The sequence below is a fragment of the Prionailurus viverrinus genome, chromosome F1, assembly GCF_022837055.1.
Source record: "Prionailurus viverrinus isolate Anna chromosome F1, UM_Priviv_1.0, whole genome shotgun sequence".
Taxonomy (NCBI): Eukaryota; Metazoa; Chordata; class Mammalia; order Carnivora; family Felidae; genus Prionailurus; species Prionailurus viverrinus.
This window is the reverse complement of record NC_062577.1, coordinates 66,340,515-66,352,248: the sequence shown is the minus strand read 5'-3', so window position 1 is coordinate 66,352,248 and position 11,734 is coordinate 66,340,515. Positions and strand designations below refer to the sequence as shown.

General features: G+C 61.6%; 1 protein-coding gene across 10 annotated transcripts in view; it reads right to left on the bottom strand.

The window, feature by feature from the left end:
• The window catches only part of KCNN3 (potassium calcium-activated channel subfamily N member 3), a 124,496-nt gene that overhangs the window by 11,522 nt on the left and 101,240 nt on the right, over window positions 1–11,734 (bottom strand). For all 10 annotated transcript variants that reach the window (XR_007148130.1, XR_007148129.1, XM_047840447.1 and 7 more), the window contains 2 exons: window positions 4,980–5,107; window positions 3,083–3,152 (listed from right to left, as the gene is read on the bottom strand). Coding sequence is in view for 8 of the 10 variants with exons in the window: in XM_047840447.1 (XP_047696403.1) it covers window positions 3,083–3,152; window positions 4,980–5,107 (198 nt within the window). In the remaining 2 variants the exon portion in view is untranslated. The remainder of the gene's footprint in view (window positions 1–3,082; window positions 3,153–4,979; window positions 5,108–11,734) is intronic.

Genomic DNA, 11,734 nt, shown 5'->3' with positions numbered 1-11,734 from the left:
AGCACGCGTCTGCAGCCCGGCGGCAGGCCCTGGGACCCTCTGAACGGTGGGCTCCTTATCGAGCAGGAGTTAATAACTGCACGTGGCCCCGGCACCTTGGCCCCCCGCTGCTCCCAGCACCGCGGCCAGCAGAGTGGTGGGTGTCGGGTGAGGGACCTAACCCCTCCCTGGGTGGCCCACGGCCACGCGGAGTTCCTCATGGGGTCGCAGCCCCTCCCCTGCCCGGGCAGTGGGGAGGGGTGCCGCCTTGTCCGGGCCCCCCCCCCCTCCCCGCCAAGGGCCGGCTGAGGCCTTTGTCCATCTGCCACGGTTCAAAGTCTGCCTCCGTCCTGTCCTGCCTCCTTTACTCGCGATCGGGCCCCCCAGGAAGCCTCCCGCCTCACTGCCGTCTCCCGGAGCCCCTCCACCTGCCCTGCGTCCCGCCCCCGCTTCACGGCGCAGCCCCGCCCCACGCCCGCTCCAGGTCCTGCCCACCTGCTCCCGTCCCCTTTCGTCCCACCTTCTGTGGCGCTAGCCCACTTCTTACCCCTGAGTGTCTGTCCTTGTCTGCGTCACCCACTGTGTCACCCGCTGGGAGGGGGGCTCCTTCAGGGCAGGGACCCTTCCCTGGTGGGCTCCCCGATGTGTCTCAAGGGCCTAAAACAGCCCGTGGCACGTGGGAGAAGCTCCACGAACAGTCGTGGACGGGGTGGGGGGTGGATGTCCCGTGCACGTGGTGGGACGCAGTTCACAGCACAGATTATCCGCGTGTACCTAGAAGTTTCCTCAGCGTTTACCACTGAGACCTGTGTGTCTGGAAGCAAGGGAAGAAGACCGCGAGGGCCCCAGCCCGGGGCTGCCTGTGAACGAACCCTGAAGGAGGCCGTGGGAACGGGGCAAAGAGGGGAGCCCCCAGGGAGCCGAAAATCAAGCGAAACTCAAGAGCCATCAAATAAGCTTGCTCCTCGGAGGAAAGTCCTAAGACGGTCGGAGCAGAGCTAACAAACGGGGCTCAGGCCGGGCCACCCTTTCCCTCCTGCCTCAGGCGTGTGCCAGAGACCCCGTGTCCCCCAGGGGCCCCGCCACGCCCTCCAGCTGCCCAACCACAGACCTGGGTGCTGCCGCCCCAGCACAAAGTTCCACCCGGCCGCCTACCCCCTCCAGTCCAGCCCATCGTTGCGTCCGAACCACGTGGGCCCCAGCCTGAGCCACGGTCGTGCCCCACGGTCGTGCCCCGAGGTCCGGACATCTCCCTCATCGGGCCACTTTCTGATCATAATGTGGCTTCCTGAGTGGGCCTGTCACACACTCCTCTATGCGACAGCGACATTTCTTAGTAAATTAACAAGTGACAGGGGCGTCTGGATGGCTCTGTCGGTTAAGTGTTTCACTCTTGATCTCGGCTCAGGTCATGATCTCAGTTTTGGGAGTTGGAGCCCCACGTCGGGCTCTGCGCCGACAGTGAGGAGTCTGCTTGGGATTCTCTCTCTGCCCCTCCCCCCCTCTGCCCCTCCCCTGCTCCCCCCCCACTCTCTCTCAAAATAAATAAACTTAAAAAATTAAAAAAAAAACAAAACAGAACAAGTGACACCAGGCTTGGGAGTGAGAGCCCCAAGAGCCCTCGGCCCCTGTGGCTCCCAGTCCCCACGGTGGCCGTGGCCGAGGGCCAGGTTGGCGGTTGCCCCCAGGCGATGTGGCCCTTGGTCATCTGCCAGTAACATCCTGGTCTCATTCGTCTGAAACTCCAAGTTAGGCCAGCAAGACGCAGAGACCCTGGTGCCTGGGCCACGGGGGCGGGGACCAAGGTGATGGGGAAAAGCAGAGGAATGGCAGGTGGCCAAGTCTGAGGGCCGGAGAGATGGGGAAGGGGACGCTGAGGGTCCCCGGAGGAGCCGGTGCAGAGGCGGGACGAAGGCAGCCCAGCCTGGGAGCCCCCAGAGGAGACGGCACGTCACCAATGAACAATCCAGAACCTCCTGGAGATGCACGCTGTTTCCGGCACGTTTATTTGCCTGCAGGGCCCGATGAGCCTCCTTTGAGTCTCGGCTTCCCCTCTGCGTCAGAATGAGAACGGCCTTCTGCAAACCCTGCCGACGCTTCACGAAGCATCCGCACAGACAGCATCTCATCTGATCGCTTGAGCCTCAGACGTTAGGGAGTATCTGCACGCGTTGATTGAAGAAAGTGAAGCCAACGAACAAAGACCCAGGTCCTGCAGCCGCCAGCCCGTCACGTCCCGAGGCCACGTGCCCCTTTTCCTCATCTCGAGGGGACCAGAGGGCAGGGGTGGGAAGGCGGCCAGCTGAGAGGACGCGGCGCTACGGTGCCCCCCGCTCCGGTGACTGGCTGCTGCCGCCGGGGCCTTGGGTGGGTCTCCTGGGGGGGAGGGGGGAGCCAGAGCCCCTCTCTCCCGGCCTCACCCCTGCCCCACGCAGCCCTGCCGAGGCCTCCCTCAGCCCCTCCCCGCACACCCGTCCTTCATCACTGACGGTTTAGCTCCCCGAGGGGCTTCCCTCCCCGGGCCTGCCCCTCCCTGGGCCCGGCTCCCGGAGACGCGGCGGGCGGCGTTCAACCAGCGCGGGCGTGAAGGTCGGTTGGTCTGCTGTTCCCAGTCGGACATCCGACACACTGTGTCCCGCCAGGCGACGGGTGGGGCCGGAGACCTTGCTGCTCGCGGGAGGACCTCTTGGGTGACGCTGTCGGGCCCTTCCCGAGTGGCGCTGGGCGGGTCCCCGGCAGCTTCAGGCTGGTCGTGAGTGGTCCGCCTCTTGAGAAGTAGAGAGACCCCCCCCCGCCCCCCGTCTGGGGCCAGAAAGGCTGGCCTGGGGGGATTCGAGGAGGCAGGAAAACGAATTCCCAGTCATAGCCGTGTGACCTGGTGCATGGCCACCGACGTCTCAGGCGTCCCCGTCGGTGTGCGTCGCCCTGGGCCCTTGCCGTGCAGCTGACAGACACGCGGACGTCATCTGCCGTCCCCGAGCACCGAGCGGCCGGCTCCTGGCCGGGTCCTCACGGCCACACCCGGGAACTCTGGCGGCGTCCCCACGTCCCGCCAGTCACCTCGAGAGGGCATCCCCGCGTCCCGCCGCGTCCCGCCACTCACCTTGGAGAGGTCCACCAGGGTGTTGGCCTGGTCGCTAAGCTTCCTCTGCTCCATCTTGACGCTCCTCAGTCTGCGGGAAAGAGTCACCGACAGCCGTGCTCTCCAAGTGCGCGCGGCACCGAGCTCCCGGTGCGGACCCCACGTCCACGCCCGTCCCCCTCGTTCTGGACCTGGCGTGGGGACCTCGAGCACAGGTGACAACTGACCAGAGTTGCGGCTGCTCAGGTCCCCGAGAAAGCAAGGTCTGGTCTCCGTGCACGCTGGCCCTCGGTGGCTTCCGCCCCCTGGCCACTCTCAGGTCATCTCTGCCCCCGCCCGCCCCCACCCCCCACCCCCCCAGCCTCCAGTGAGAGCGAAAGGCTTCACCCCTGCTCCTCCACTGTGTTTAAAGTACCTCTCTGTGGGCATCCGCGGAGGTGCAGGTGTGTGCGTGTGACTGTGTGTGTGTGTGTGTGTGTGTGTGAGTGTGTGTGTCCGCGTGATGTGAGGGTCCGCGGAGGTGCAGGTGTGTGTGTGTGTGAGTGTGAGAGTGTGTGTGTCCGTGTGATGTGGGGGTCCGTGGAGGTGCAGGTGTGTGTGTGCGAGTGTGATGTGTGTGAGAGTGTGTGTGTGTGCCCGTGTGATGTGCGGGTCCGTGGAGGTGCAGGTGTGTGTGTGTGTGAGTGTGAGAGTGTGTGTGTCCGTGTGATGTGGGGGTCCGTGGAGGTGCAGGTGTGTGTGTGCGAGTGTGATGTGTGTGAGAGTGTGTGTGTGTGCCCGTGTGATGTGCGGGTCCGTGGAGGTGCAGGTGTGTGTGTGTGTATGAGAGTGGGTGTGTGTGAGCGTGTGATGTGCAGGTCTGCGGAGGTGCAGGTGTGAGTGTGTGTGTGTGTGTGAGAGTGTGTGTGAGCGTGTGATGTGCAGGTCTGCGGAGGTGCAGGTGTGTGTGTGTGTGTGCGTGAGTGTGCGTGATGTGTGTGAGAGTGTGTGTGTGTGTTCACGTGATGTGGGGGTCCGCAGAGGTGCAGGTGTGTGTGAGTGTGTGTGTGAGAGTGTGTGTGAGTGTGTGTGTCCGTGTGATGTGCGGTTCTGCGGAGGTGCAGGTGTGTGCGTGTGATTCTGTGTGTGTGTGTGCGTGTGCGCGAGTGTGTGTGTGTGTGTCGCATGATGGGCGGGTCCGCGGAGGTGCAGGTGTGTGTGTGTGATGTGTGTGTGTGAGTGTGTGTGTCCGCGTGGTGTGCGGGTCCGCGGAGGTGCAGGTGTGTGTGTGTGTGTGTGTGTGCGAGTGTGACGTGTGTGTGTCCGTGTGATGTGCGGGTCCGCGGAGGTGCAGGTGTGAGTGTGCGAGTGTGTGAGAGTGTGTGTGTGTGTGTGTGTGTGTGTGATGTGATGTGCGGGTCCGCAGAGGTGCAGGTGTGTGTGTGCGAGTGAGTGAGCGTGCGAGTGTGTGTGAGTGTGTGTGATGTGTGTGTGTCCGCGTGATGGGCGGGTCCGCGGAGGTGCAGGCGTGTGTGCGCGAGTGTGTGTGAGTGTGTGTGTCTCGTGATGGGCGGGTCCACGGAGGTGCAGGTGTGTGTGTGCGAGTGACTGTGCGAGTGTGTGAGAGAGTGTGTGTGCGAGTGTGTGTGATGTGTGTGCGAGTGTGTGTGAGTGTGTGTGTCATGTGATGTGCGGGTCCGCAGAGGTGCAGGTGTGTGTGTGCGAGTGAGTGTGCGAGTGTGCGCGTCCGTGGAGCCTCCGCCTCCTTCCCCTTCCGCAGCGCCCCGCCTGGTGCTTGGGGGCTGCGGGCGTGACAGGCACCCCCCGGGACTTGCTGGGCGGGGACGGCGCGGGTGTGCCCCGTGCTTCCGGGTCAGGGGGTCCCGGCTCAGGGGGTCCCGGCCCAGGCTGGCGGCCGGCGGCCCCGGCACATACTCACTGGTGGATAGCTTGCAGGAACTTCCTCTGGTGCTTCCGGACCTTGGCGTGGTCAATCTTCTTCAGCAGCTTCGTGTGCTTGTAGATCAGCCACGTTTCCCGAAGGACGTTGGCCGCGGCGTTCTTGATCTGAGGAGAAACCGACAAAGCAGGCGGTCGGGTTAGTCTGCCGAGGTTCACGTCGTCTGTTTGCTACTTGGGCCACCTCTGGGGACCCGGTTCTGCAAAGACCCCTCGCCTTCAGCGATCCGTGCACCCCAACGGAGAGGGTTCCGGTTCACCTCCTGTCACTCCTGCCTCGGACACAGCGGACGAGCCTGGGGTCGAGGGCATTTCTTGTCTCTCAATTGCTTCAGGCCGCCTCTCGACCGCTGTTCCTGGTGCTACATTTAGTCAGGCTGCAGCCCCGCCACCGGCCGGGCGGCCCCGGGGGCCCCCGTGGGCAGAGACACGCGGGCCACCGCTCCCGGCTCTACCTGGGACCTCCGTCTGGGGCACCCGGCACCTCTCTGGGATCCCGAGAGCGAGCGGGCTTCTCAACAGCGGGCGATTCTGAAAGGCCCTTGGAGGACAGGCAACGTCTTTCCCACAAACGGAACCAGGGGCCCGGCAAGTCCGCCGTGTTCTTTCCCAAACGGCCAAAAGCATTTAGACCGCGGTTCTGCGTAAGCGTAAGCCGGCGTGAGGCTGAAACAATCTCAAGGCGGCGTCTGAAAATCGGCGAAGATATTTAGGTGTGAGGCCCGCACTGCGTCTCGGCCAACGCTGGCTCCTTCGCGGCGCTCGGCGCTCCACGCCGTCAGCTGTCGACGTGGAAAGCGCGGATCTGCCCGGCTCCCGACCGAGCTGGGACGCGTCAGTGACATCCAGATGGCAGGGGACGAAGTTTTAATCCAAACACAGACGTCTTCGGCCATTAGTGGCGACAGCAAGGGACACTCACGGAGCGCGAGCCAAGCGGAGTCTTGAGGAGCCGCCCCCGTTTCCGGGAGCCGCGGGAGCCGGCCCGGTGCAAATCGAGCCCCCGGCCAGAGGGACTTTAGGGGAAGCCGAGCGCCCAGGCCCGCTTCTTCGGACGGCCGTCCCGGACGGGATGCTGTCAAAACGCCGAGGCGTGTGCGAGGGCCCAGGAGGCACTGTTCTGCAGGCTGAGAACTTCTGTGTGCATCTGTTGGGAAAATTTATGACCGAGGCTGGAGCATATTTTTCATTGGTGCTGAAGGGATGTTTTTAAAAGAACAGCTAAGTCTTCTCAGAAATGTCTAAGTGACATAAACACTGCTTTTTTGTTCGGTAAAAATCCACTGGGAAAACTGTTTTAAGTGGCTTAATTGCCTGCTTCTGGCACCTTCCTTCCCCGAGAGGAAGCAGGTGTTGGTGAGCAGGAGCTCACACCGGCAGGCGCCCAGGTGAGCGGCGGGGGGTGGGGGGCAGGAGCCTCCTGGACAAGCCTGCGACTTGCGCAGGGGGAGGCCCATCAGACACGTGCACCCTCCGGTTTGCCTGGGCGCTTAGCCTCCGAGGGAGGCCCCAAGGCCAAACAGGAGAAAAACCCTCTCCCTGCGTTTAGGACGATCGGCCGAGCCAGGCTGCACCCTGTCCCCCGTGGGGGGCCGGCCGAGCCCCGGAACACCGCCGCGGGCCTTCGACACGTGTGTCGGCGTTGAAGTGGAGCGGACGGGTGAGACCGGAAAGGCTGCAGGCTCGTCCTCGTTCCCGAAGTTACGGGCGTTTAGGAGAAGATGCTTAATCACCTCGCAGGTGGGAAACCTCAGTCCTTACGCTGAGGCTGTCGTGAGGCCCCAAGGAGGCGGCTATGGTGGTGTGGACGGGGTGTCGGGCCCAGGTCCGAGCGCCTCGCGCACCAACTCATGGGGGGGGGGTAGTGCGACCCCCGTGCGACAGACGAAGGAAGAGACACAGCCCAACACCACGGAGTCATGGACGGTAAACTGAGTCATCCCGGATTTCAGTGTCGCCAGACTGTACACGCACAGGTGGTAGTGACCGTCACCTCGCCCAGACCCCAGGACGCGGCGTGGGACACAGGGCGTGAGGGCTGGAGTCACACGGCCGGCTGGCGGCACAGCCAGGCCCGAGGAGGACGTGAGGTTCCACGTGGTCTGAGGAAAAGACCTGACCAGACTTCGTCTCCACACAAACAACCCTAGTTCCCGTTTTCCAGGATCACGGGATTGGAAAAGCCTTCGCACCTTTATTGTGTTTTTTCTACTCCTCGGGGCCCTCGCTTAAGCCACATAACAGAGCAGGGGGGCAGGCCTGCGCCTCACTTCAGCCCAGGTCTCGGCTGGACAAGCACAGCACCGCCCGGGGAGCCGAGCACGCGGCCACGTCGTGTGAGCTGGAGCCCCCGGTGCACTCGGGAAGGTGACGCGAAACGCGAGCCTTGGTGCCGGCTCTGAAATTAACTGCCAACAAAAAGCCTGGCACAAAGCTAAGCGCCTCGATATCTGCGAAAGAAGAAACGGGCTCTTAGCCGCTCCGCGCCCTCCCAGGCTCACGGTCAATGCTACTCGACCAGGGCCCCCCCTTGGTCACCCGGTTGAGCTCTGCCGACACCACTGGGGTGTGAGCGGTCGAGGTCGTGTGCCCCTCCTGGGGTCCGCCGCGCTGCTGGGAAGGGGGGACCGGGGACCCTCTGAGCTCTCCTGGCGGGCAGGGCCGCCAGGGCCGGAAGGTCGCCTGGGGCTGGGGGTGGGGGCGGGGGCGGGAAGGGTCAGGGCCCCGAGGAGGGCTGGGCAAGGCCGGCCGCCATCAGGGCCCCAGGGCTGGGTAGCGGAGGCCTGCCCGCACGCGGCAGGCTGGCTCCAAACGGACGAACACACGCGCTGGCTGGGAGGCCACACACCGTCTACCCCGGAGGACGGACTCGGTGGCCTACGAGCTTCAGGGGCGGCTCTGAGGCCGCCGGGCCCTGGGCCAGGAAGCCATCCGACCAAGGTCTCGCAGAGAGTAGCACAGCTGACGTTTACCCAGCTCACTGTGTGCCAGGCTCTGTGCTAAGCACCTCGTGTTTACACGGTTTCCTTCACCCTCAGGAAAGCCTCGCCGGTGCCTGGAGTTACCGTGTGCTCTTTGGCCGTGCTGCCGAGTGGCCTTCACACAACACGCGATGAGCGCCTGTCCTGGCGGCGAGGACACCGGGGTCCTGCCCTCGAGAGGCACACGATCGTGCCGAGACAGCGCACGGCTGGTCCTGTCAGGTAGTGAGGGCGAGAGGCAGCACGGGGCAGCGCTCAGAGGGTGACGGCGGTGCTGCGGGTCTGTGTCCAGGACACGGGGAGCCACCGGGCCACCGGGCCCTTCAACGCACAGTGGCTCTGCCTCTGTCCACCCACGGCCCACCCGCTGAATGTGAGCTCCCTCCCCGCCCCCACCTCCACCCCCAACCCAAGGAAACGTCACCAAACACACTTGTCTGTTCCCTGAGCTCTTGGCTGCATCACCCGGGGCAGCGGCTTGCTCCCCGCACCCTCCACCCCCCACCAATGCCCGGGCTGCCTGCCGCTCAGCCCCTCGGAGGGTTGTCAGCTGCAGGAGGACCAAGGGGACAGCCTCGGACAGGCACCTTTCCTGGCCCCCGTGCCTCCAGCAACCTCGGGGAGCCCCCAGTGACCCTCCAGGGAAGGAATCGCCAGCCCATTAGCTGCCGGAATGGTCCCCGGTGGGGAGGGTGGTCCACCTGAGGCTGGAGAGGGGACGGGAGAGGGGACGGGAGAGGGGACGGGAGAGGAAACAGGGCAGGCCTGGCAGACGCGTTCGAGGAGCTGCCCAGGTTGGATTTAGATGAACAGAGGACATCACGGGTCGCCCCGTCTTCAGGCACTTGTCGAAGGCCTCTGCTAGCACTGGAAGAGAGGGTCTCGCCCTCCCCACCTGCCAACCCCCCCCTCCCTTGCCCTCACCCCCACAGCCTCCCCGCCGGCTTCCTTTCCTCTGTCCACCCGCCCAGTCCTGCCCCGAGTCCTTGCCAGGCTTCACGGTCCGCACCCAGGGGCCAGCCTCAGTGCTGGGAAGGCGGCTCAGCTCGGCCCCTTGGCTGGCAGGAGTGGGGGCGGGTGGTCCTGTGGTTCCAAGTTAGTCTGAAGCTCCTTGCTCCGAGTGCCAGGGTGATGGATGGTGCTTAATTCCACAGGGACTTCAGCGTGGAGCTCGGCCTGGGTGCAGGCACGCGGGTTTCTCTCCCGCAGGCCTGGGCCCTAACCGCCGTGCCAAGTGGCCGGTAACTGACTGCTCTGAGAAGCCCACGGGTTATGGCCTGCAGCCCTGGTTAAGGCCCTGCGAGCTGCAGGTGATCCACAGGCCCTTTCTGGGGAGGGTTAGTATTCTCACAACTGGTCAATTGATTACTTGGTAAGGTTTTAAGAGATTAAGACCTGTTATGAGTAAACTTTTGAATTAACCTGCTGGAAGAAAGGGTTTTTCCAGCAGGATCGTGATAAAACTTTTACATATGCTCATAATGAAAAAAGAGTTTTCTTTAGCACTGATCAGTAGATACCGGGGTTACTCAGGGTTTTGAGCGGGGGTGGGGGTGATATGTTCAGAGCTGAGTCTTGGAGCCTAAGGGGACCCACACAGCGCAGGAAGCCCGGGGCCAGGGAGGTTCACGAAGCGGGGAGGGCAGCAAGGACCTGTGTCGGTTCTGAGCGTGGTGCGCGGGGTGCCCGGGGGCCAGTGTGCGGGGACAGCCGTGGCCAGATGGAATCCAGGCTCGGGAAGCCCTGTGGGGTCCAGGGCAGAGAGGCAGAGACACTGCTAAGTTTCCAGGCCTGGAGACCAGGGTGGTCAGGAGAAGGAACTAGCATAGGAAAGATGCGGGCTTGGCTTTGATCTTACTCGTCGACTTCGTGGGGAGATGTATTTAGACAAAGTATCTGTCACAGCAAGGGCAGGGAGACACAGTCCTCAGCCAGTGGCACACGCCGTGGTCCGACGTGGACAGTCGACGTGCGGACAGGACGCCTCCTGCCCACGGTGCTCCTCAAGCCGTGTGTCCCCGGGGAATGTGCCCAACGAGCAGAGGTGCTCTTTGAGGGTGGGCGGGGACCGCCCGTGACCCACTGTGGTGTCCCCGGAGCACGGAGGGTGGTGGCCCACGGGGGACTGATGACAGGTATGTTCAGTCGCACGGAACAGAGAGACGGGGACTCGTAGCACTGAGCAGGAGGAAAGCTGTGCGCGTCTCTGTGCGCATCACACGTATATGGTCTGGCAGCCCAGGGCTGCTGTGGCAAGGTCGCTGTGGGCAGGTCTGATTTTTTTGGTTTTAATTTACATCCAAGTTAGTTAGCATATGGTGCAACGGTGATTTCAGGAGTAGATTCCTTAGTGCCCCTCCCCCATTTAGCCCATCCCCCAAGCCCTCCCGTAACCCTCAGTTTGTTCTCCAGATTTGAGTCTCTTCTGTTTTGTCCCCCTCCCTGTTTTTATATTATTTTTGTTTGCCTTCCCTTATGTTCCTCTGTTTTGGCTCTTACAGTCCTCAGATGAGTGAAGTCATATGATTTTTGTCTTTCTCTGACTAATTTCACTTAGCTAATTTCACTAATAATAGCCTCCAGTTCCATCCACGTAGCTGCAAATGGCAAGATTTCATTCTTTTTGATTGCCGAGTAATACTCCATCGTACACATCTTCTTTATCCATTCATCCTTCGATGGACATTTGGGCTCTTTCCGTCGTTTGGCTGTTGTCGACAGCGCTGCTGTAAACGTGGGGGTGCGTGTGTCCCTTCGAAACAGCCCACCTGTATCCCGTGGAGAAATGCCTAGCAGGGCAATTGCTGGGTCGTAGGGTAGTTCTATTTTTAGTTTTTTGAGGAACCTCCATCCTGTTTTCCAGAGTGGCTGCACCAGTCTGCATTCCCACCAACAATTCAAAAGAGATCCTCTCTCTCCACATCCTCGCCAACATCTGTTGTTGCCTGAGGTGTTACTGTTAGCCATTCTGACAGGGGTGAGGTGGTATCTCACTGTGGTTTTGATTTGTGTTTCCCTGATGATGAGTGAAGTTGAGCATTTTTTCATGTGTCGGTTGGCCATCTGGATGTCTTCTTTGGACAAGTCTATTCATGTCTTTTGCCCATTTCTTCACTGGATTATTTGTTTTTCAGGTGTTGAGTTTGAGAAGTTCTTTATAGATTTTGGATTCTAACCCTTTATCTGCTATGTTGTTTACAAACATCTTCTCCCATTCTGTCGGTTGCCTTTTAGTTTTGCTGATTGTTTCCTTCGCTGTGCAGAAGCTTTTTATTTTGATAAGGTCCCAGGAGTTCATTTTTGCTTTTGTTTCCCTTTGACTTTTTAAAATATTTATTTTTGAGAGAGAGAGAGAGAGTGCGAGCAGGGGAGGGGCAGAGAGAAGGAAGACGCAGAATGAAGCAGGCTCCAGGCTCTGAGCCGTCAACACAGAGCCTGACGCGGGGCCCGAACCCACAAACCACGAAATCATGACCTGAGCCGAAGTCGGACGCTTAACTGACTGAGCCACCCAGGCGCCCCGAGAAGGTCTGACTGCACTAAATGCAGGAAGACATTGCCACCAGAGTTGACAAGTTATACAAATGACTGAACAGCCATGGATTCAGGCAAACCAGAAACTGGGTTCCTACCCCGTGCTGCCATTGGCTCCTCCCACCTCTGCGTCTTGCTCTGAGGCTCGGGCAGGTGTCAGAGGAGGGGAGCTGGGCTCTCCGAAAGTGGGTCAAGGTGAGCAGAGGCCAGGGCTGGCCAA